General features: G+C 39.9%; 1 protein-coding gene across 8 annotated transcripts in view; it reads left to right on the top strand.

The window, feature by feature from the left end:
- Positions 1-21,982, top strand: part of chd9 (chromodomain helicase DNA binding protein 9) — a 56,586-nt gene that overhangs the window by 22,356 nt on the left and 12,248 nt on the right. For all 8 annotated transcript variants that reach the window (XM_077594808.1, XM_077594791.1, XM_077594783.1 and 5 more), the window contains 21 exons: positions 5,695-5,797; positions 7,271-7,417; positions 8,024-8,092; positions 8,176-8,231; positions 9,162-9,279; positions 9,523-9,609; positions 10,050-10,187; positions 10,418-10,539; positions 13,132-13,375; positions 14,661-14,837; positions 14,912-15,055; positions 15,656-15,911; positions 15,997-16,207; positions 16,377-16,572; positions 16,696-16,899; positions 17,732-17,917; positions 18,001-18,111; positions 18,259-18,458; positions 18,607-18,806; positions 19,012-19,171; positions 21,831-21,920. In XM_077594808.1, coding sequence (XP_077450934.1) covers positions 5,695-5,797; positions 7,271-7,417; positions 8,024-8,092; positions 8,176-8,231; positions 9,162-9,279; positions 9,523-9,609; positions 10,050-10,187; positions 10,418-10,539; positions 13,132-13,375; positions 14,661-14,837; positions 14,912-15,055; positions 15,656-15,911; positions 15,997-16,207; positions 16,377-16,572; positions 16,696-16,899; positions 17,732-17,917; positions 18,001-18,111; positions 18,259-18,458; positions 18,607-18,806; positions 19,012-19,171; positions 21,831-21,920 — 3,219 coding nt within the window. The remainder of the gene's footprint in view (positions 1-5,694; positions 5,798-7,270; positions 7,418-8,023; positions 8,093-8,175; positions 8,232-9,161; positions 9,280-9,522; positions 9,610-10,049; positions 10,188-10,417; positions 10,540-13,131; positions 13,376-14,660; positions 14,838-14,911; positions 15,056-15,655; positions 15,912-15,996; positions 16,208-16,376; positions 16,573-16,695; positions 16,900-17,731; positions 17,918-18,000; positions 18,112-18,258; positions 18,459-18,606; positions 18,807-19,011; positions 19,172-21,830; positions 21,921-21,982) is intronic.

The raw sequence follows: 21,982 nt of genomic DNA, 5'->3' as shown, positions 1-21,982 counted from the left end.
TTACAAAATTATTTTTGAACTAAAAACAGAAAAAAATGATTAAAAAAATACAATTATTGATTTAAAAGGGGGAAAATCAGGAAATTTAATATACATCTATACTCTTCATTTTAATTTGATCCTAAAACAGAAAGTAAAGTCGGCACTCATGATTCACTTTCCCGGGCCACACAAAATGATGCGGCGGGCCAGATTTGGCCCCCAGGCCACCACTTTGACACGTGTTCTATTTAATCCTGAAAGCAATATATTATGATATTGTATAGCTTTGAGTGCTTTCTCCCCATACTCATTGCGCGCTGGAGTCTATGCGGCGGCTCAGCAGCGGAGTGGTTAGCGCCTCGGCCTCACAGTTCTGGGGTCCTGGGTTCGAACCCAGGTCGGTCCTCCCGTGTGGAGTTTGCATGTTCTCCCGGGCTTGCGTGGGGTTTCTCTGGGTCCTCGGGTTTCCTCCCACATTCCAAAAAACAGGCATGGTAGGCTGTTTGAACACTCTAAATCGCCCCTAGGTATGAGTCTGAGACTGAATGTGGCCAGGTCACCCTTGCGAAAGAGATCTTGATCTCAATGGGTTCTATCTGGTTAAATAAAGGTTAAACAATTAACCATTTCATTAAATGCTTTCCCGAATGGTCTAATTTCTGTCTTTGAAAATGTAGCACCGATAAGCGTCCTTGTTGCAGGGTAATGAGTTGTGTAACCCATTTTTTTTTATTCCATGTAACCAGCCATGGCCTACATTTAGAAAAGAGCACAGGCTGTGAACAGAGATTAATTCTCTAGGCCCTCCTTCTGTAGCATTTATTATTACATGTGTGTCCATTTCTTGAACATTTTAGTTTACAACATTTACAGGAAATGACACCCTATGTTGTGATGAATTAAGCCATAGTGGTTGTCTTGCCCTGTCGATATTGACTTGAGAGTGCCTCTTGCTGTGAGCTGATGGCGAGTTCAGAAGCACAAAATCATGGTGGGCGTGTGCAAAGTGTTACATTGAAGGTGTAAAGAGTCAGTGTGGGTGATTCATCATACGGGCAAATTACACTGGTCTACAAAATTTAGGAAAATATCTACTTCAGAGATAAAAATGGATAAATTGTACATGCTGTGGTGACATGGAAAATAATGGATGGAAACAAAATAATTTAGTGCTGGTTGGCTTAAGTATTCAAGATATTTAATGCTAAAGTTTGATTACACACATCTGCTGCCTACATTATTGCACCTGTCACTTCCCCTTTTTTTATGACATTACCCCTTTTATGATATTATTTAGCCACTATTAGATTCACTACCTTGTCACCATTCATACCTCGCACAACCACTGCATCTCAAAAACTAGCCATTTGACACTTTTTACCTCATTTTTATTTTTGAGTGCTCCTAAATTCTGTAAAGCCTCACTGTTTTTATCCAGGACACATTTATAGCTTGTAAACCACTGTTCCTGACAATGGTACTTCTTTTTGTGCCATTGTTTTGGAAACCAAGCATAGTAATCTGTAACTGATTGATTCCAGAAGGTGTTTTTATTTGCTAGGTCAATCACATTTGATGGTGGTTCAGTGTAGTCAAGTCTATTTACAGTAAGGGATGATAAACGAGTCCCAAAGGGCTTCACATGCCCACAATCAACCAACCACATCCTTGGTATAAACCCCCCAATGTGGCAAGGAAAAACTCAAAACCCCAAATGGGGGGAAAAGAGCCTTAAGGGGGGTTCATAGATGGAAGGTTCCATTTTCCTTCATGACCATCCTGCAATGTAATAATAATAACAATAATCGGACATAGGCCCTGTCGTCATCATCAACAACATAAGCCTAATTGTCATCACACCCAGAAACTGCGTATGACGAAATTGGTAGTGCTTCTCTATAAGGTGCATTTTCTCGGCAAAAGACCTACATAAGTGATAGTTTCGGACTCGTAATTTGGCATTCTGCCGTTATGGATACATCACATCACCCCCCGAGCGGATCACTTACCTCTCGCTGTCTTTCACTTACCTTCAGTCACCCAGTAGGAGGCAGATTACCACCCAAACATCTTTTTCATATTACCTCACCCCGAAGTTATTACACAGAAGGGATTGTGTGTTGTGTTACCGCAAGTTTAGAGTTCTGATGGACACAGGGTTTGTAAGCTGGGCTGATGACAGTTGTGTTGGGAACTAAAGAAGAGAGATCATATTGGAGTACATAGTACGTTGATTAAAAGATCAAACCATGACTTGCTATGGTGCAATATGTTAAATACCTTTTAAGGTGAATAGTGTACTTTTCGTTTGTGGTGGGCCTTGGTTTAGTGAAGTTCAGAAAACATCCCCCTCTAAACCAATGTCTTAATTTTCTTTTACAGGTTTTGGGGAAATGTTAAGTGCCCAAAAGGCAATTGGGTCTTTGAAAGACTAAAACTAAACTGTGGTATACACAGATAAGAATGCCCTTTTCACTATCTGGTGCCACCTAGTTTTGACAGGAAGCTGAGGGAAACACTGAGACAGCATTGATCACTGGAGTTGGGTTTGAAAGATTAAATTCCTTCCTTGGGTCACAAATAGGGCATGAGGAAGCTGGAAGTTCTTTCATAACAAGCACGAGTTTCACGGGACAAACACATTTTTAAAATGCATTCTGGAAAAGGTCAAAGTCCCGTCATTTGCGTCGCTACTGGCAAGCCCAAGCCATGATGGAGGTGGGGGTGGGCTTCTGTAAAAGATGTACAGTTGAGATTGGCTCACATGACATGTTGTTACTAATGAAGACATACTGCGTAGATGATGACAACCAGCCTGGGAGGAGAGTCCTGTTCATTGGCTGGCGCTATTCGGGAGCTCCCCATCAAGTATTAAAGCATTTCAGTGGAGGATGCTCTTGGCCTTTCCTCCTTCAGACGTCATCATCTGCTCTTGATGCTGGCGAAGCTTGCCTGTGGTCACACTTGACACTTCTTTAAATTTGCAATGGAGTTACAAATGCGCCTGTTATCTGCCTCAGTCGTCCGTTTTGGTTAGCCACTTTGATACTGCTGTGACTGAATCGATTTGTTTCGTTAACATCGAATTTATACACTGCGATGACTTGGTGCTCCTTGTGAAAGACATCTGAAAAAAACTTAAGCATAGGGTAAAAATGGCCTGTTTTTATAATATCGGTCTGCTAGCCACTGAAATGCGTATTCATGGATTTGAAAGGTGCGAATGGTGCCCCAATATAGTATAGCTGTTTACCTAATATAGTATAGCTGTTTACCTACTGTCGTAGTGTAACCCCAATTTTTGCCTGATGGAACTGGTCAGTAAAGTGGCTAATCACACTTTTTAATAGGTCTTAACAATCTACTGACAGGATATAATTTACCCCCTTTCTCCCTGTATTTATCTCTGAGATGCGCTCATTAGTCAAGCGAAGGCTATTGTGGTGGCTTGAGCCCTCTCAGCTGTCTGCAGACTGGAACTTGATTTTTCCATGCAGGGTATCTGCTGTAAAATGACTAGATATAATTATCAAATGAGAGCATTGTGGCCCCGCCTCTCTCTTGATAGTTTTTTTTTTTCTTTTCCCCACGATTATAAATATGCTTCTTCCATTATGCTCAAAGCTGTTGTAATGTTTCCTGCGTTGCGGGCTGTTTCCCAGATACAATAATGCAGAGTAGTGGGAAAAATTTAACACAAAATGGTGCATATGATAGCAATTATGTGATAGAAAATGGAGGTTTAAGCAGTGCCCATATTCCACAACATTTTCCGAACCGCATTATTGCTACTAAACGAGTATTTCTTCAATAAATATTTTGCATGGTGTGTGGATACCTCACCAATGTTATAATATATATATTTTTTTCTTATTTTGTAAGACTTGCGGCTCTGTTGTGACTTTGTTTGTTTCTACGCTAATTTGTCCACTTGAGTGCTGGAAAAGGAACATCTAGATGACATTTTCATTCTTAGATTTTTCCTTTTCTTAAACTGTGCTGTTTTTAGTGTGTATTGTTATATTAGATTATATTGTAATTTCTAGTTTTGGCCTAATAATTCTTGCTCAAATACATTTTTCACAACATGTGAAAATCCGCATAATTTCTAGTTTGGGCCTGATAATTCTTGCTCAAATACATTTTCCACAACAGGTGAAAATCCGCAACAGTGATCTATTTAAAATACTTTTATACATTGTACACCCACTCTGGAATTATGTGAAATCTTAGATGGGTGTCGAATAGTGAATAGGTATGGAAAAAGTACTAATTCAACGTCTTTAAATGAAAAAGCATTTTTTTTTTAAATTTTTTTTTTACTTTGAAAAAATCTTTTAGAGTTAGATCAATTACCAGACTATTCAGTTGCTTTAAATAAAGGGTGTGTGTGTTTGTCTATTTCTATGCAATCTTTCTGAGTGTCGCAACTCCCAGACTTTGTGTCTCCCTGACTTGGCACATTTTTCAAAACGCTCCCTGTCAGGGACCCGTAAACTCGCAGCCGGCCGCGTTGCCTTTCTCACAGGATGTGATGTCACCGGCTGTGCTGCAAAACCCCTGCTCTCAAGGGCATGTATGTTGCGTGGCAACCGTAAAGTGTCATTGTCAGAGGGTTTGTGAAATGTAATATTATGAGCATGGGAGGAGGGGGGAGGACCAGACAGAAAGAGGAGGCAGCCCTTTATAGCACTGCACCGCTGCAGGAACATGTCCTCTCACATTTGCCAAAAGCAGATAATCCGTGCATAGACAATTTTCACGAAAGGTATTCCCATGACCTCGTCTGGCAATTTGCCGCCGCAAAATATAATTATTGATAAATGGCCTATTTCACTGTAGTTTTTTATTTGCCGCCCTTCTGAAGAATGTAGGCTTAGTTGTTTCTTTTATAAATATATTTAAATGGACAGCAAAAAGGCATAAAAAAAAAAAAAATGAAGATCCAGATTTTTCATCTTTGCCGCTTTGTTTTGTTACGTTTTGTTCTAGTTGAAGTCAAGTGAAACAGTGCAATTCGCCCACACCATCCACCCCCACCTCAAATATGTGCAGCAGAAGGGGTCAGATGCTGAAACATTGACTTTGCCATTCTTTTTAAAGTACTTTAGTGGCTAGATTTTTCATGTAGCCAATATTTATGTTAAGGTCAGCATTATGTTTTATTCAACATTTACAGAGATGCCATATAACAGATGGATGACATCATTACACACAGCCTATTTCTGAACCTTTTTCCATATTTTGTATTGTAAAAAATGGAAAAACGACACCACTTGCTTGGCAAGAAGCAATGCCAGAAAAAAAGTTACTAAAAGTGCAGTATTTTTTATAATAAACTTATTTTATTTCCCCTATAAATACTCAAAAATGTTCCGAGTGATTTGAGCCTTCACCACTTTAGCACTTTAGTTAAATGCAATTGCTATTGCTTTGTTTTGTGTGTAGGACGTGCCAATTTTACCTTCTGATACCTCGTAGAAATACATTTAATTGTTCTGTCTGTCACTATATGCTACTGCGTTAATTAACCAAAGTTCTACATTGTTCTTAGAATATTATAGACCAAGAGATGTAAAGACAAAGTTTTGGCCGACCTTTCCTCTACAGACTTTACTGGTGTTTGCTACTTATAACAACCCTTCATTTATCACTACCCTTTTTCCTCATTAACTACCGGTAAAGCAACTGTGATTGTTTTTCCTCCCTCAGGAAAATTGTCATCAAGATAGGGAAGAAGAAGAAGCGAAAGGCCGACTCTTCAGAAGAGGAGTCAGATGAAGACCCACCGCCTCGACACACGTCTAAAGACTCGGTAAGAATTAATCATCTGTTAAGACAAAAACAATTGCCGGTGGGTCTTTTCTTCCAAATCCACAGAAACCAGGTAAAGAGGCAAATTTGGAACAAAATTTTCACAAATTTGCACACAAACAGTGGGAAAAAAGTGTATATCTACTATTTAAATTGACATTTAAAACATATAGTCTTCATAGTTTAAATGGCATTTCTCACTTAATCAAAAAGAAACTACCGTTATTCATTCACATTTATTTAAATCTGAAATGTGAGTTGGGATCTAACTAATTGCATTTATGTACAAACTGAGAAAAAATGCATATAAAATAGCAGATAGTTCTCTTGAGTGAGCATCTTGATCTCTTTTGATGGCATAACTAAAGTCGAAGCAAGGTCGACAGCACATTCTCATGGAATAGAATGGTAAAAAAAGAATGTGCTGAGTGTGGAATGTTTGTTTCAACATGGAACTTTTAGATAACAGATGCAATGATGCTGTCTTTGAATGTAGTCTTTCTTTTGGCATATTGGAGGGAATGACATGATTCCGTTTCTTATGAGGAGTTTGGCAACATGAGGTGATGTCATCTTCCTTTCGTGACTTCCTTCTTGACAAAAACACACTGCACGCAAGATACAACAAATACATATCATCATTTCCATTATTGTCCAGTCAAATAAGCTCTTGTGTTTGTAAACTGTCCAATCCATCGATTCAGGTACCTAATTAACTTTGCCCCGTTGGTCTTTGTTTTTAATGAACAGCGTATTATGTATTATTAGCCGGGTGTTTTGTATGGACGGCGGAAGCAGTCAACCACGTGTATGTTATTTATAAATACCCTAGGCAGGAAGAAATTGAATAGACGTACCTTTTTTTTGCTCACATTTTGTGTTTATTCATAGTAACTTTAGAATGATGAAAAGCCATGTGTCATTAGTAAAAATAAGCACTAGTGTTACAAAACGCATAGTGATAATAGTATGTATTATATACAATACAAAAATAGTGATATGGGATCAAAAGTGGTCTTTTTAAGTAACATTTTAAAATGACATTTCTATTGTCTTAAAGTCAAACACAAAAAAAAAAAAAAAAAGTAAACCGGAAAAAACTCATTAATGTTAACATGTTAATGATTAGCACAAAACGTAATGTGCTAAGGCATGTGGTAAAGATCCATACAATTTGAACCTTTTTCTTAATATTTTTTGTACAAATGGATAGTATGTGTAATACCCCCTTCTCTTTTGGGATAACTTAAGTATACTAAAACAACATAATATCAAAACAATAATAAACAGTTATAATAAATTGCCAATTACACTCATTTATTGTAGGTACCTAAGCAACTTTGCTAAAAAAGTGATCAAACGAATCGCTAACCGTTTATGTCATGCTGTCTTAAGTTGCATTTTAAAATGACAGTTGATTCCTTACTAGCATGCTAGTGGTTTTTATAACAGTGTTTTTCTTGGTGTCTTACAGAAGAGACGCTCTAATCGTCAGGTGAAGAGGAAGAAGTACGCCGAAGAGCTGGAGGCCAGGCTGTCAGATGAAGATGGAAAAGTCATCGTCAAAGCCAAGAAGGCCAATTCCGCGCCATCCAGGCAGCCTGCAGTGCAGCTTTTTGTAGTGAGTACTTGCATGTTTTTTTTCCCACGCTTGGAACTTCTAAAAGTGTCAACATGAATTAACCACTGCTTTATAATGAGACTAAAATAAGGCAGACCAAAGTACAGGTGTTGTATTGCATATGGACCCCCTTAAAATTACACTGTGAAATATGAACCCATCCAAATGAACAAAAAATACACTGACATATGGAATCCAATGTGGAACATGGCAGAAAGATGAATTATTCACTGATACTCATAGTGAAACACACTAATATTGGCCAGATTGAGTGTGTTTTTGTTTAGTACTTTTACTTTTAGTTTTTAAATGGCTAAATTAGTACATATCTAATGATAGCAACGAAAATATGCTCATAACATTTCTGAACGAATGGAAAGAAATAGCTAAACAGATTGATTCTTCAGGGATTTGCTATTTTAATAAAAAAGCTAATTCTTAGGGCATAATCTTACAACCTCTATGAATTATTAATGCCGTCCAAAATCACAATTTTTCCCCAGGACGTATCACGACCTGTTTGATTTATGGCCGTCTCTTATGGAAATTCAGGATATAGAAAATAAATGTTTCAAGAAGCCGACCATCGTTTTCTCCATTTTGTAGGAAAACCCCAGTGAAGAAGACGCCGCCGTCGTGGACAAAATCATGTCCTCTCGTGTCATCAAGAAGGAGGTGATGTATTTTTCTTTTAATGGGCTTTTTTTTCTGTCATCTGTGTAGTAAATTGTAGCATGTTCTTAATATCCGTCATCTAGGTGTCCCCAGGAGTGTTAGTCGAAGTGGAAGAATTTTTTGTCAAGTACAAAAATTAGTAAGTGCTTTTCTTTTCTGTGTGGTTAAAGTGTGAATCTTTTGTAAAATAGATTTTAAGAAACCGTGTTTTGGGTGTCTAGTGATTCGATGCTCAGTATCGGTATCTTGCAGTGGCGGTCCATGCATTTTCTTGTAGCGCCTTCAACAAATCAATCCAACCCTCAAAAACTACTTTATGGCTGTAAAACCTCTACTGCAGCTACAGCTGCGACACATAAAAATAATCAGTAAATCAATGCACAAAAATGGGGTAAAATCCACTTCCTAGCAGCATTTAATGATTAAATACAAATACTGCAGCTTTTAAGACATTACAACCGGGCCATTTTCCCGGGAAAAGACAGCAATGAATGTCAATGGCGTACTGGCAAACATTGCCCGAAAATGGGGTAAAATCCAGCCGAAAACAGCATTTATTGATTAAATATAAATACTGTGGTGTTGCCAACTCGAAATCTGATTAGTTAAGGCAACAGTCTTATCGACACTTGTTTAATGCAGCAGAGCCTGCAGAACTGATTGTTAAGGCCGGTAGGCAGATTTCTGACCCTGGCAACAAATAATGGCTGAAATGTGATTGGTTAAATGCTTCAATATGAAAACACACATCTGGAAGCAGTGCAACCAGGGGGAAAAGCAATGAAAGGAAACTAACAGACAATTTGGAATTATTTAATAAGTATTGATGGACAAAATATAATATATGATTCAGATATTTCTTAGGCCAGCAGAGAAGGCCTTGAAGGCCCTGACGGCCCGCCACTGGTATCTTGTAAATATAAATCTCATTGTGATACAGTGATGATCACCAATATTTGTGATGATTCTGATCATGGTAACCATGATCTTGATGCAACATTTTCAAACTGTTTCATCTTTAATTAGGACTGCCTTGCGTAAGCGCCCGTGTGTCTTTGTATACGTGCAGCTCCTACCTCCACTGTGAATGGGCCACCGAGGGCCATCTGGAGAAGGACAAGAGAATCCAGCAGAAGATCAAACGCTTCAAGATGAAACAGGCACAACGGGCGCTCTTCTTCGCCGACGTAAGGCGACGTACACTCGCTTGCGCTTTGTGTGTGTGTGTGTGAGAGTGGGTGGGCGTGTGTGTATGTTACCTGGTGCATGCTTATGACTATGAAGGCGGTGTGGGTAGAAGGTTGAGAGGTGTCTTCATTTGTTGTGTGGGTGTGTGTGTGTGCACATCTGTGTATGCCTATTGACTCCAGCTGGTGAGTAGGCGCGGGAAATGATTCGCTCCCTTTGTATCAATCCTTGTCATTTCCCAGATGGAAGAAGAGCTCTTCAACCCAGACTATGTCGAGGTCGACCGTGTGCTCGAGGTGTCTTATTGCGAGGACAAGGACACTGGGGAGGTAATGCCAATCATTTCTTTTAAAATGTTAACAGGAATGAAATGTTTGTTCATTCAAACATCGCTTACTGACAAATTGGGTGATTTTCCTGTTTATTTTTTACAAATAAGATTAGATAAATGCTTATTAGATAAACCCGCAACAGCCAGAGGTGGGTGGATAGTTTTCATTTTTATTGACAAAATGCTTCCTTGTCTTAAGGATCTTTCTTGCAATTTTTACACACAATTTTGGTCATGATTACCGTGATAGAAATTTTCACACTGTCATCTTAGATAATATTTCCTCGTTTTATCTTCTATGTCTCGTTGTGTCATGGTTCTCCACTCAAGCGCTGTCTTTTGTGCCTGATAAATGCCCAAGGCCACGCTAAAGGGCTTCCCGGCAGGTCTTTTGTCGCCGCCATGAAAGCGCTTAGATTCTTACTTGTCTGCCGGCAGGAAGTGGTCTACTACCTCGTGAAATGGTGCTCCCTGCCATACGAGGACAGCACGTGGGAGTTGAAGGATGACGTGGATCAGAGCAAGATCGAGGAGTTCGAGCAGCTGCAGGCGGTCAAGCCGGACTCGCGTAGGATGGTAAGAGGAAATTGAACCACAGCCATATTTTTAGTGGATATCTGTTGCTGTCAATGGCGGTCAATGAGGTTTGATTACCAGTATTCTGTTGTGTTTTTGTTGTATATTCACATATTTTGTCATACTATATTCAAACCCAAAATATTTTCCTGGTCATCTTTTGAACTCTTTGTTTTAACGTCTTATGCAAGCCAATGAGAACAAACAAAAATACTTTTCATTCCCTCTAGGAGCGGCCCCCAGCTAATCTGTGGAAGAAAAGGGAGCAGTCGCGACAATACAGGAATGGCAACAGCCTCAGGGACTACCAGCTAGAGGGGGTTAACTGGCTGCTCTTCAATTGGTACAACAGGTCAGTTTTAAGCAACACTTAACTTAACTTAGTGGAAAAAAATATGATTTGGCAGCCACTGATTATGCAAGTTAAAAGGTTATGTTTCAAAATAGAAAGTGTGCATTTTTAATCATAAAAACGAGCAAATTTGCCAAATCCATGGGTTTTTTTTCTCCAACTGATTGTCACATTAAATATTTCAATTGTTTTCTGGATTAATGTGCATTCATTGTTTAAAAACAGACTCAAAATGAAGCCAGACTGCCCGGCTCCCTCTATTGGCATCTCCGAACCTACATGTAACAATGAGTCCGCAATTAATTAATGGAATTAATTATACCCGAGACGCAAGAAAAAATAAGAGGATCGATGTGTCATCATTCTAAGAATATACTTAAGAAATTCCATTCTGATCTGTCCTCAAAAATAACAAAATGGTAGAAAATGTAAATCCTCAATTAATTTTCAGTTTAATTAACTCTGAGAGGAAAAAAACTGGCTTTGTATGCCTAATACATTTGATTCTGATCTGTCCACAAATAACGGAGTAGCAATTTTAATGTCCTCCCCAAGGGGAATAAAAAAAAAAAGAACAGCAAAGTAAGTGGGAATTTGAAACCTCCCTCTGGGTAATCTAAAAGATATGTAGATTATGTATTTTAAACATGTTTTTAAATCTGCAGCAGCCTTGTGGTCCAGGAGCATTTGATCCAACTCACTCTTAAACAACTAAATCCGCTTTATAAACCATTCCATAAACAGTAAAAAACCCACTCAGTATATGATAATCTTTTTTTTTTGCATGAATTTATTTTCGTTTCAAAGGACTTCATAAAAACCCAAATGGCTTTCGATAAAAATAATGTCATACCAGGCAGCCTAGTAGATACAAAAGCGTGATAATAAATATGGAATAACATTTCCCATAGGCTGTTGTCACTCTGTGTTCCTGGCCTCATTATTGGACTTTCCTGAAACGTGCCTTTTCCCTTTTCACTCACCATCGGGGAAAAAAGGAGTCTCGTGCAGTACACAGTCCATTATACTTGCAATACATTCTATCGAGCGGGAGTTTACTGTGCCCACGCAGAGCGATTCATCAGTAGCAGAAGGCCGGAATATCAGTATGTTACCCCCTCCTCTGGACAGATGTGTAAATGCTCCACTGAAAGAGTTTCTCAATATGGTGCCTGCTCTCTTTGATTTTTATTATTTGCTTTGTTGTTATTTTAAACACGTGTTGCATTCAATGGACTATACACCCAGATTGCAGGTTTTTAGTTAATCATCTTTTCCAACTTTTGGTCACCAGGCCATGGTATACTTATAATCGGGCCTAGATTTACCATGAAATAGTATATATAACCATTTTAATTATCTAATCATATGAGTCGTTCACTGAGTCATACCTGTCAACCTCTGCCGATAACTGCCCTTATAAATGATTATGATTCCCCTTACAAACCCCCCAAAAACCTTACAAACACCGTACGGTGTTTGTAAGGTTTTGGGGGGGGTTGTAAGGGGAATCATAATCATTTATAAGGGCAGTTATCGGCAGAGGTTGACAGGTATGCGGAGTACAGTATGCCAGTCTGTGTGTACTCTAGCTAATGGTGTTATAACTAAGCTTCTTTGCATGTACCCCCAAAGCATGAGCTCAGATGAGAGGTGAAACTTGTGGGAGAATCCGAACATTCCAGTTACGATCGATTCAAGGGACCGAAAAAAAGAAGTAGGCTGAATCAGTGAGAGAATATTTACGGTCTTATTACTTGGAGTTGCACGGCTTCATCCATAGCGACAATGTTGATTTTAACTTTGTTTTTAAAGGATTAGAGAACAGGTGGATCCAGTGCTGTTTATGAGTATTGAGTCAAAGTAGAATAGGAAGGCTTTATTGTGAGTGTGGAGGGGGAAACAGGAGACAATATGGCGGCGCAGACTGTTGTTTTGATGGGGAAATTGTCTCTGCAAATTTGAACTTTCTTTTTTTCTTTTTTAGTAGCAGCTCTGGTAAACGTGGGAAAAAATACATAAACACGTTGACAGGCTCGACGTGTTGATCTGCACATCCCAGTGTTTGCAGAATGATAGGGATTTTGCATTGTGCCATGTAATCTGCTGCTTTTTCAAATAAGAGATTATCAAATGTTAACATGCGTCAGCCTGAGTAAAGTGTGTATGAGGCTGGTTTTAGGAGATATGTGATTATGCCATTTACAATAGTCAGTGTTTCAATAGAGAATCAAAATTATTGTAACAAAAAAGCAAACATGTATCATGAAATAATTCCTAGTAAGTGTTCAGGCAGATTAATAAGAACATTTTTTTTATTTTTTTTACTGTAGTCGGGTAAGCTTACGGTGCTTAATGGGAATAAATCAAATCATATCATAATCATAGTTACAGATAGCAACTTGTAAACAGAAAACAGCAGTTCAATAGTCGATTAACATAAAGTCATACAATTCTTTTTTTTTTTTGGTATCCTAATTTAAACTAACCTGTAGTTTAATTTCTAACGATAGTGAACAAAATTATGCATGTTGGAAACTGTATAATGCTACCATACAACAACAAGACTAATAATGTACCCCTAATCTTTAGGCGAAACTGCATTCTGGCTGATGAGATGGGCCTGGGAAAGACTATCCAGTCCATCACTTTCCTGGAAGAGATTTACCGCGTGGGCATCAAGGCGCCCTTCCTCATCATCGCCCCGCTGTCTACTATCGCCAACTGGGAGCGGGAGTTCCGCACTTGGACACACATGAATGTCATCGTTTACCACGGCAGTGTTGTTAGTAGGCAGATGCTGCAGCAGTATGAGATGTACTTCAGGGATGCACAGGTAATGATAAGTCATTCTTAAACGGATGCTTGCTGAAAGTTTTTAAGAATGCAAATCACAAAAATTGGTTTTTTATCATCTCCGTTTGGTCCAAATTTTGGGCTATTTTGAGTTTCATAAACCAGGGGGTGTCAGACTTGGGTTGGTTCACGGGCTGCACTAATGTGAACTTGATTTCATGTGGGCTGAACCATTTTAGAAATAATATTTACCTTTTTTTAAATAAATGGATTAAAAGATCTGGATTAAAAGCCCTGAATATTCAGTTTTTTTATAGATCTAAAACAGATCTATAGATTTAGCTTTTTAAAATATATTTTTAGATTTTACAAAATGATTTTTGAACTAAAAACACAGAAAAAATTGATTTAAAAAAATGACAATTATTGATTTAAAAGGGGGAAAATCAGGAAATGTAATATACATCTATACTCTTCATTTTAATTTGATCCTAAAACAGAAAGTCGGCACTCATGATTTACTTTCCCGGGCCACACAAAATGATGCGGCGAGCCAGGTTTGGCCCCCAGGCCGACACTTTGACACACGTGCTCTAAACCATTCAACGACTGACAAAATAGTTGTCAAATCATTTGACAGCTCTAGTTTCACTGCCTTGATGTCAGCCAAAACATATAAATATTTAACTCATTGGCCGCCATCGATGGCGCAAGATGTCAAATCTGTTTCATCATTCCATCGATTGCCGCCCTGTCAATCAAAAATGGATCGGCCGTTTTTGCGCCATCAATGCTAAGTGGCAACTCTGCTATAAAATTCCCCAAAGGTGTGAATGTCATTGTGGATGACTGTTTGTTTTCCATGCGCCCTGTGAACCATCTAATGTGGAGGAATGTAATCATGTTGTTTTGACACAGCAAACTATGACACTACTCTAGCGTTCAGTTAGCCGTTAGCATTCCCAAGAACAAACGAAGACAATTCGTAGCGTAGCAGAGCAATGCCGCCACCTCACAGTGATGTCAGTGCAGCCTCCGAGTGGCCGAGCGCTCCTCCGGCGCCTCCCGGGCTTGTCTGTTGTGCGAAGGAGGCTGATGTATAATTGAGTGGGCCACCGGGGCCCGTTGTCAAGGCAATGGTAACAAATGCAGAGGCGGAGTGAGTCGATGCTGACAAATAAACAATCCTGTGGGTGGGAGGAGGACGGCTGCAGGGTTAAGTCTCTCCTGCGGGCGAAATAGTATTGAAATTTGTCAAATTAGCATTGAGCTAAAAGGCTCGACTTATCCTCTCTCATTTGTTTTTTTTGTAATTCCATTTCAAGGGCCGTGTGTTGCGAGGCGCCTACAAGTTCCAGGCTCTCATCACCACGTTTGAGATGATCCTGGGAGGCTGCCCCGAGCTCAACGCCATCGACTGGCGCTGCGTCATCATCGACGAGGCACATCGCCTCAAGAACAAGAACTGCAAGCTGCTGGAAGGGTTTAAGCTTATGAGCCTGGTAGGACAATCCATCAATGTTTACGATCGTGCCACCGCTTCAATGTTTGTGGCTTTTCTTCTGCTTTTCGGCAGGAGCACAAGGTGTTGCTGACAGGCACCCCGCTCCAAAACACTGTAGAGGAACTCTTTAGCCTCCTGCATTTCCTGGAGCCGGCACGTTTTCCATCGGAAAACACTTTCATGCAGGAGTTTGGGGATCTCAAGACTGAAGAACAGGTGAGATCAGAGTACCCAGTGTCCTTACATAAATGTGGTCGTGGGAAATAAAGTTTTACGATGGGAGCTGTTCGACCCTGGACATTATGATTATGACTAATAATTCCCTGATGTCCTTGAAGTGACTTTTTTGCAAGGTATTCCCAAACTGCTGTTTACAGATAACTATGCAACAAGCCATTTGGGAAAAAAAGACTCAAGGAATTAGTCATTAGCAATCTTAATTTAATATTGATTTTAGTGTATCGTTAGGTCGAACCCTTGTGACTGCACCTGCAGGGATTTATTTTTTTATTTTTGCCTCCTCATCAATCACTTTAAAAAAATGCTTGTATTTTTGTAAGCATGAGATCCATCCATGTTTTTTATGAATTTGTATCTAACTTAAATGGAAAAATATTTTTGTAGCATTTTTTTAAGGTTTATTTTTTATCATTGCCCAACAAGAATTTAAGAATAATAAGGGAAAAAAAGACTTTAGTATTCACAATGTAGTCGTAAACACGTCTGTCCTGAACTAGTTCACATAATGTTATCCACTCGCGAATTATGTACCGTATTGAAATAATATCTCAAAGTTGTCCTATTTTTGCTCAACAGGTGCAGAAGCTGCAGGGTATATTGAAGCCAATGATGCTGCGACGCTTAAAAGAAGATGTCGAGAAGAAGCTGGCGCCGAAGGAGGAAACCATCATCGAAGTAGAACTCACCAACATTCAGAAGAAGTATTATCGTGCCATCCTGGAGAAGAATTTCTCCTTCCTGGCCAAGGGAGCCGGGCAGGCCAACATGCCCAACCTGGTCAACACAATGATGGAGTTAAGAAAGTGCTGCAACCACCCCTACCTCATCAAAGGTAGGATTGGACTCCAAAAATATGACACTTCAGATGTTTACCAATGACTAGGTCGGGCAGTTTTAACATTATATTTTCGCTTCAGGGGCAGAAGAGAAGATCCTGGAGGACTTCAGGGAGGTCTACAGCCCAGCTGCCTTAGACTTCCACCTGCAAGCCATGGTACAGTCTGCTGGAAAGCTAGTCCTCATTGACAAACTTTTGCCCAAGATGAAGGCCGGTGGCCACAAAGTGCTCATTTTTTCACAAATGGTGCGCTGCCTGGACATCTTGGAAGACTACCTCATTCAGAGAAGGTATGCATTTTTTTTCTTTATTTAGAACAGTTGATACGTTTTTTTTTACTTCAATATGCAAATGCTTAACAATTAGAGCAAAACTTGATTTTTATTGCCAAACATTTTTGATTTCTAAAATAATCTTGATTTAGACAGCAAGCAATGAGTGGAAAAACTGTTTTCGCAGGTACTTGTACGAGCGGATCGACGGTCGCGTTCGCGGAAACCTGCGGCAGGCGGCCATTGACCGCTTCAGCAAGCCCGACTCGGATCGCTTCGTATTCTTGCTGTGCACACGAGCCGGCGGCTTGGGCATTAACTTGACGGCGGCGGACACGTGCATCATATTCGACTCAGACTGGAATCCACAGAATGACCTCCAGGTGAACTAAATCAAATTAGAAAAGGTTTTAGTCCACTCAAAAAACAAATAAAAATAAACACTTGGCTCAAAACTCCCTCTTATTCCATCGTTAGTTACATGTTTCCCTTCCGTATTTGCGCAGGCTCAGGCCCGCTGCCACCGTATCGGTCAAAACAAGGCGGTCAAGGTGTACCGACTGATCACCAGAAACTCGTACGAGCGGGAGATGTTTGACCGTGCCAGCCTCAAACTAGGTTTGGACAAAGCCGTATTGCAGAGCATGAGCGGCCGTGACAACAGCCTGGGAGGAGGTGCCTCTGGTGGACCGGGAAACACCGGAGCAGGGGTGAGTCGGAGAATATTTTATTATATTTATTAACATTTGGGATGGTGCTCGAGTACTTAGCACACACGCCTCGCAATTCTGATTATTGATAGCTAAAGTTATAGGAGAAATATTTTCTTACCGGCATTGACGTGTTTGTCTATTATGACTGTGTATGGTATTCAATGGAGAACATTTTAAGAGTTTCCACAATTAAGATTATTAAATAACATTTTTTTCCCTCAAAATTAAATAATGACAATAGGCCTTTTAGAATAGGAGTTTCCTTATTAGGCAGCTTTAGTATTAGTAAAAACTATTTTAACTATTTTATGAGGTTAAACAATTAAAATTATATATTTTTCCCCTCAAAATTAAATAATGTATTTTAACTATTTTAAGAGGTTCCACAATTAAGATGATAAAATAGTTTTTTTTTCCTTCAAAATTAAATAATGACAATAGGCCTTTTAAAATAGGGGTTTCCTTATTAGACAGCTTTAGTATTAGTAAAAACTATTTTAACTATTTTAAGAGGTTCCAAAATTACAATTATAAAATAAAGTTTTTTTTTCCTTCAAAATTAAATAATGACAGTAGGCCTAAAATAGGAGTTTCGTTATTAGGCAGCTTTAGTATTAGTAAAAACTACGGGCTTTATTTTTGGCCTTGGCAAAAATCTCTCTTGCTTAAGTTTGGAAGCTCAAATCAAACTTTCAAAGTATGTTATAAAAAAGCTACAAGAAGTAATTCTGACTATTCTTTTACAATAGAACATTCCAATTAAGGCACTTGTCACATTGCAATGTAAAGGCTGTTTCCCCCCATGTAGTGACTTTATTCCTTCTTCCAGCCGGTCCAGCAACAGTTGTCCAAAAAGGAGATTGAGGATCTGCTACGACGCGGAGCCTACGGCGCCATCATGGATGAGGAGGACGAGGGGGCCAAGTTTTGCGAGGAGGACATCGACCAGATCCTCCAGCGCCGAACCAAGACCATCACTATCGAGTCCGAAGGTCGAGGGTCCACCTTTGCCAAGGTGATGTCGCATATATCATTCACAACAACAACAATTCATACCATGGATACCAAATGCGATTGCTGAGATTGTCCTTTTTCTAGGCCAGTTTTGTGGCATCCGGTAACCGCACAGACATTTCTCTGGATGACCCCAACTTCTGGGACAAGTGGGCAAAGAAGGCAGACATCGATATGGAAATGGCCAATGGCAGAGTACGTATATAAGTTGCAGGATATTTGGTAGGGGACACTTTTTAGTCAGGTTTTCTAGAACTTCAGGATCGTTTCTCATGGAATTTCCGGTGCACAGCCGGTCTAAATTATTTTACAATTGAACTAAATGTGCTGTCACACTTACAGAACAGCCTGGTCATCGACACGCCCCGCGTCAGGAAGCAGACCAGACCCTTTAGCTCCACGAAGGATGAGCTGGCGGAGCTGTCCGAGGGGGAAAGTGATAGCGATGACACCAAGCCCAAAGTCAGGCGAGCCCACGAGAGGCCCAACAGTTACGGTCGCACGGAATGTTTCCGTGTGGAGAAAAATCTGCTTGTATACGGGTAAGTTTATCACCGGTAACTTCTGATGGTGGGTTATGATCCGTGCGTTTGCGCTTATTCATAATCTGGGTTGCAGTAGGATGTTTTTTTTCCCTCTCGATAGGGTTTAAGTTTGTAACAATGAGTTTTTGTTTTATTATTTTCCAAGGTGGGGCCGCTGGAAAGACATCCTAGTCCATGGACGCTTCAAGAAGCAGCTGACCGACTGGGACGTGGAGTCCATCTGTAGGGCGCTGCTGGCCTACTGCCTGGTCCACTACCGCGGCGACGACAAAATCAAAGGGTTCATGTGGGACCTGATCGCACCCTCCGAAGACGGCCGCACCAAGGAGCTCCAGAATCACTTGGGTACGGGAACTCGCCAACATAACAACTTATTACCTATCTATTTATGTCTAAAATGCCTTTCCTGTATCTACATTCACACCCTCTTGCTACTGTGACAATGAAATTTCCCGAATACGGGATGAATAAAGTTCTCCAATCCAATCCAAACATCCCTTTTAAACGGTTTGGAGCGGCAGTGAACATTACGTTCCTTTGCATTTCTCAGGCCTGTCTGCTCCCGTTCCTCGTGGACGAAAAGGCAAGAAAATGAAAACCCAGTCTAGTTCTTTCGACATCCACAAGGCAGAGTGGCTGCGGAAGCACAACCCGGAGCACATGCTGCAGGATGACGGCTACAAGAAACACCTCAAGCACCACTGCAACAAGTATGTTCGAACGGGACAATTCATTTTTACTACGTTGTGCTTGACAGATACTATTTTTTTCCTCTTGAATTTTGATCTTCGTTACATTGGACTACGTTGGCTTTATTCTTGAAATCTTAACTTTTACGGATCCACAGTTTCATGGGATTGTCATGCAATTCTGTTATAAAAAAAAACTGGACAAAGCATCTTTTTGACACCCAACCTTTTTCAATTCAGCCAAAGTATTCGACGTTACTGAGGTTTATTTCTTGTTGCCTTTTAAATTTGCTTAAATATTTCATAGTACCGTATTTTCACGACTATAAGGCGCACCGCATTATAAGGCGCACCCTCAATGAATGACACTTTTTTTTTTCCATATATAAAGCACACTGGGTTATAAGGTGCCCTGTCTATTTTGGAGAAAATTTAAGACTTTTAAGTGTGCCTTATAGTCGTGAAAATACAGTACCTGTTTTTGACTTTGGGTTTCGACTGTGAAACAAAGACGAGAGTATAGTGTTGAAAATAGAAACATTGACAAAAAACACACATCCAGTGACCTTAAAATATACTTGCAAAATAAACTACCTCTACTTGTAAAATTGAGACGAATGTCCTCCCAAAAATCAGCTTAAAAATATTTCCTAACAAATCTTCTATATCCAATAAAGGCAATCTAGTCATCTCCAAATACAATACGCTCTCCTTCGCCAAGGCACGCCCTCCCCTTTGCTCCGGTAATGACGAGCCACTAAAAAGACGCACTGGAGCCGACACTCTGCTGATTCATTAACAGACGAAGCGAGCGGTTGAGTGATGGAAATCTTAATGAGACTTCAGGCTGGCCTAATGGCCGCCATGGATCACTCTTACTCACAGAAGCCAGGCAGCGGAGGTGGGCGCTATGGAGACAAAAGCCAAATGGATGATTGCGGCCCGTGTTGAAAAAGAGTGGCTCTTTATCCATTGGAAGGTTCCCTTTTGTTTTCACCGTCCAGCCGTGCTGAATCCGGGGATCGCCCGGTACGCGCTGTGCTGACCATGATGTTTTCCCCCCCTGGACGACGTTCCCTGGCTTTCAATAGAATCCAAAGCGAGGAATGACATGTCACGCTTAAGTGCTCATGTTGTCACTTACGTTATCTCTTCTTGCCGGCGATGCCTCTGGCTGGGTTGGCGCCCGTGAACAGAGCCGAGAGGGATTCCTCGCATGCCAGCCGGCTGTGTCACGCAACTCAGCTGGCTCGCTGCGTAACGAGCAAGTGACAGTGCGCAAATTTCTGCCCGTGTGTGTGTGTGTTGGTGTCAGTGAGTCGCACTGCAAGCACTTTCATCCAACCTGGAAGGAAGGAGAGCGATGACAGGTGCGATGGAGCGTCACAGCAGCTGCTTTAGTCACACGCTGTAGCGAGTGTGTGGGCGGGCGTAGCCTACTTATAACACTCTAGTTTTCCCGGGAGAGATTTGGAGCTAAAATGGGATAAAATAGATATGGCTAAGGTGATGGCCCTCTGTTCCTGTTTTTCACTGGAGACGTAGTCCCCGGTTTGCATTCAAATTTCAAACTGGCAAGTAGGTGTGACTGTCAAAGACAATTTCATATAGGTTTATTTCCCTTTTTTTTCTTCTTTTTCCCCAAAATAATTTTTGTTTTACTTCCCTTTTTTTTTTCTTCCAAAAAACAATTTTCTGCATTTTTCATAATAATTAAGAAGTCACTGTTTTTTTCACAGCTTCACTATTATTATTTTATTCAAATATATGCTATTCACATATTCACTATTCAAATGCTGTATTTTCACAACTATAAGGCGGACATAAAAGTCTTAAATTTTCTCCAAAATAGACAGGGCGCCTTATAATCCAGTGTGCTTTATATATGGGAAAAAAATAAAATGTGTCATTCATTGAGGGTGCGCCTTATAATGCGGTGCACCTTATAGTCGTGAAAATACGGTAGATATTGCGTTTTTCCTAATATTTAAGCAGCCACTGTTCTTAACAGCTTCACTATTATTATTTTATTCACATACATACTATTCACATGTTCACTATTCAAATAGCTATTCCGCATTTTTCCTAATAATTAAGAAGCCACTGTTTTAACAGCTTCACTATTATTATTTTATTCACATATATACTATTCACATATTAACTATTCAAATAGATATTCTGCCTTTTTCCTAATAATTAAGAAGTCACTGTTTTTAACAGCTCCACTATTATTATTTTATTAACATATATACTATTCACATATTCACTGTTCAAATAGATATTCTGCATTTTTACTAATATTTAAGAAGTCACTGTTTTTAACAGCTTAACTGTTATTATTTTATTCACATATATACTATTCACATATTCACTATTCAAATATATATTCTGCATTTTCCCCTAATAATTAAGAAGGATTCTTGTCACTGGAATGCACATGACAAAGGTGTTATCTTTAAACTGTCTCCTCTGTGAGTGTTTTTAAAAATAGTATATATTACTTAATTGCATGCCCAGTGTTTCCTCCACCATTTTGTCCATGTTTAAAAAAAAAAAACACCATGAGAATTGATGCTGCTTTGTTTCATTTGTGTATGTGTGCATGTGCGCACCAGTCTCTCAAGCAATTGTGCATGGTCAGGGCTTTTTTTATGCTAAGCAGCAGCTTTTCTGTGCGCAGGGTGCTGCTGCGAGTCAGAATGCTGTACTACCTGAAACAAGAGGTGATAGGCGAGGAGGCCCCGAGAGTTCTAAACAACGTGGATTCGAAGTGAGTTGCTGCAAAACTTATTTCTATGCTGTTTTTTAGCAACACGGATGGGGAGTTGATGG

This window comes from Stigmatopora argus, chromosome 2, assembly GCF_051989625.1.
Source record: "Stigmatopora argus isolate UIUO_Sarg chromosome 2, RoL_Sarg_1.0, whole genome shotgun sequence".
Taxonomy (NCBI): Eukaryota; Metazoa; Chordata; class Actinopteri; order Syngnathiformes; family Syngnathidae; genus Stigmatopora; species Stigmatopora argus.
Note: the sequence above shows the minus strand (reverse complement) of the source record. Positions and strands in the feature narration are given on the sequence as shown.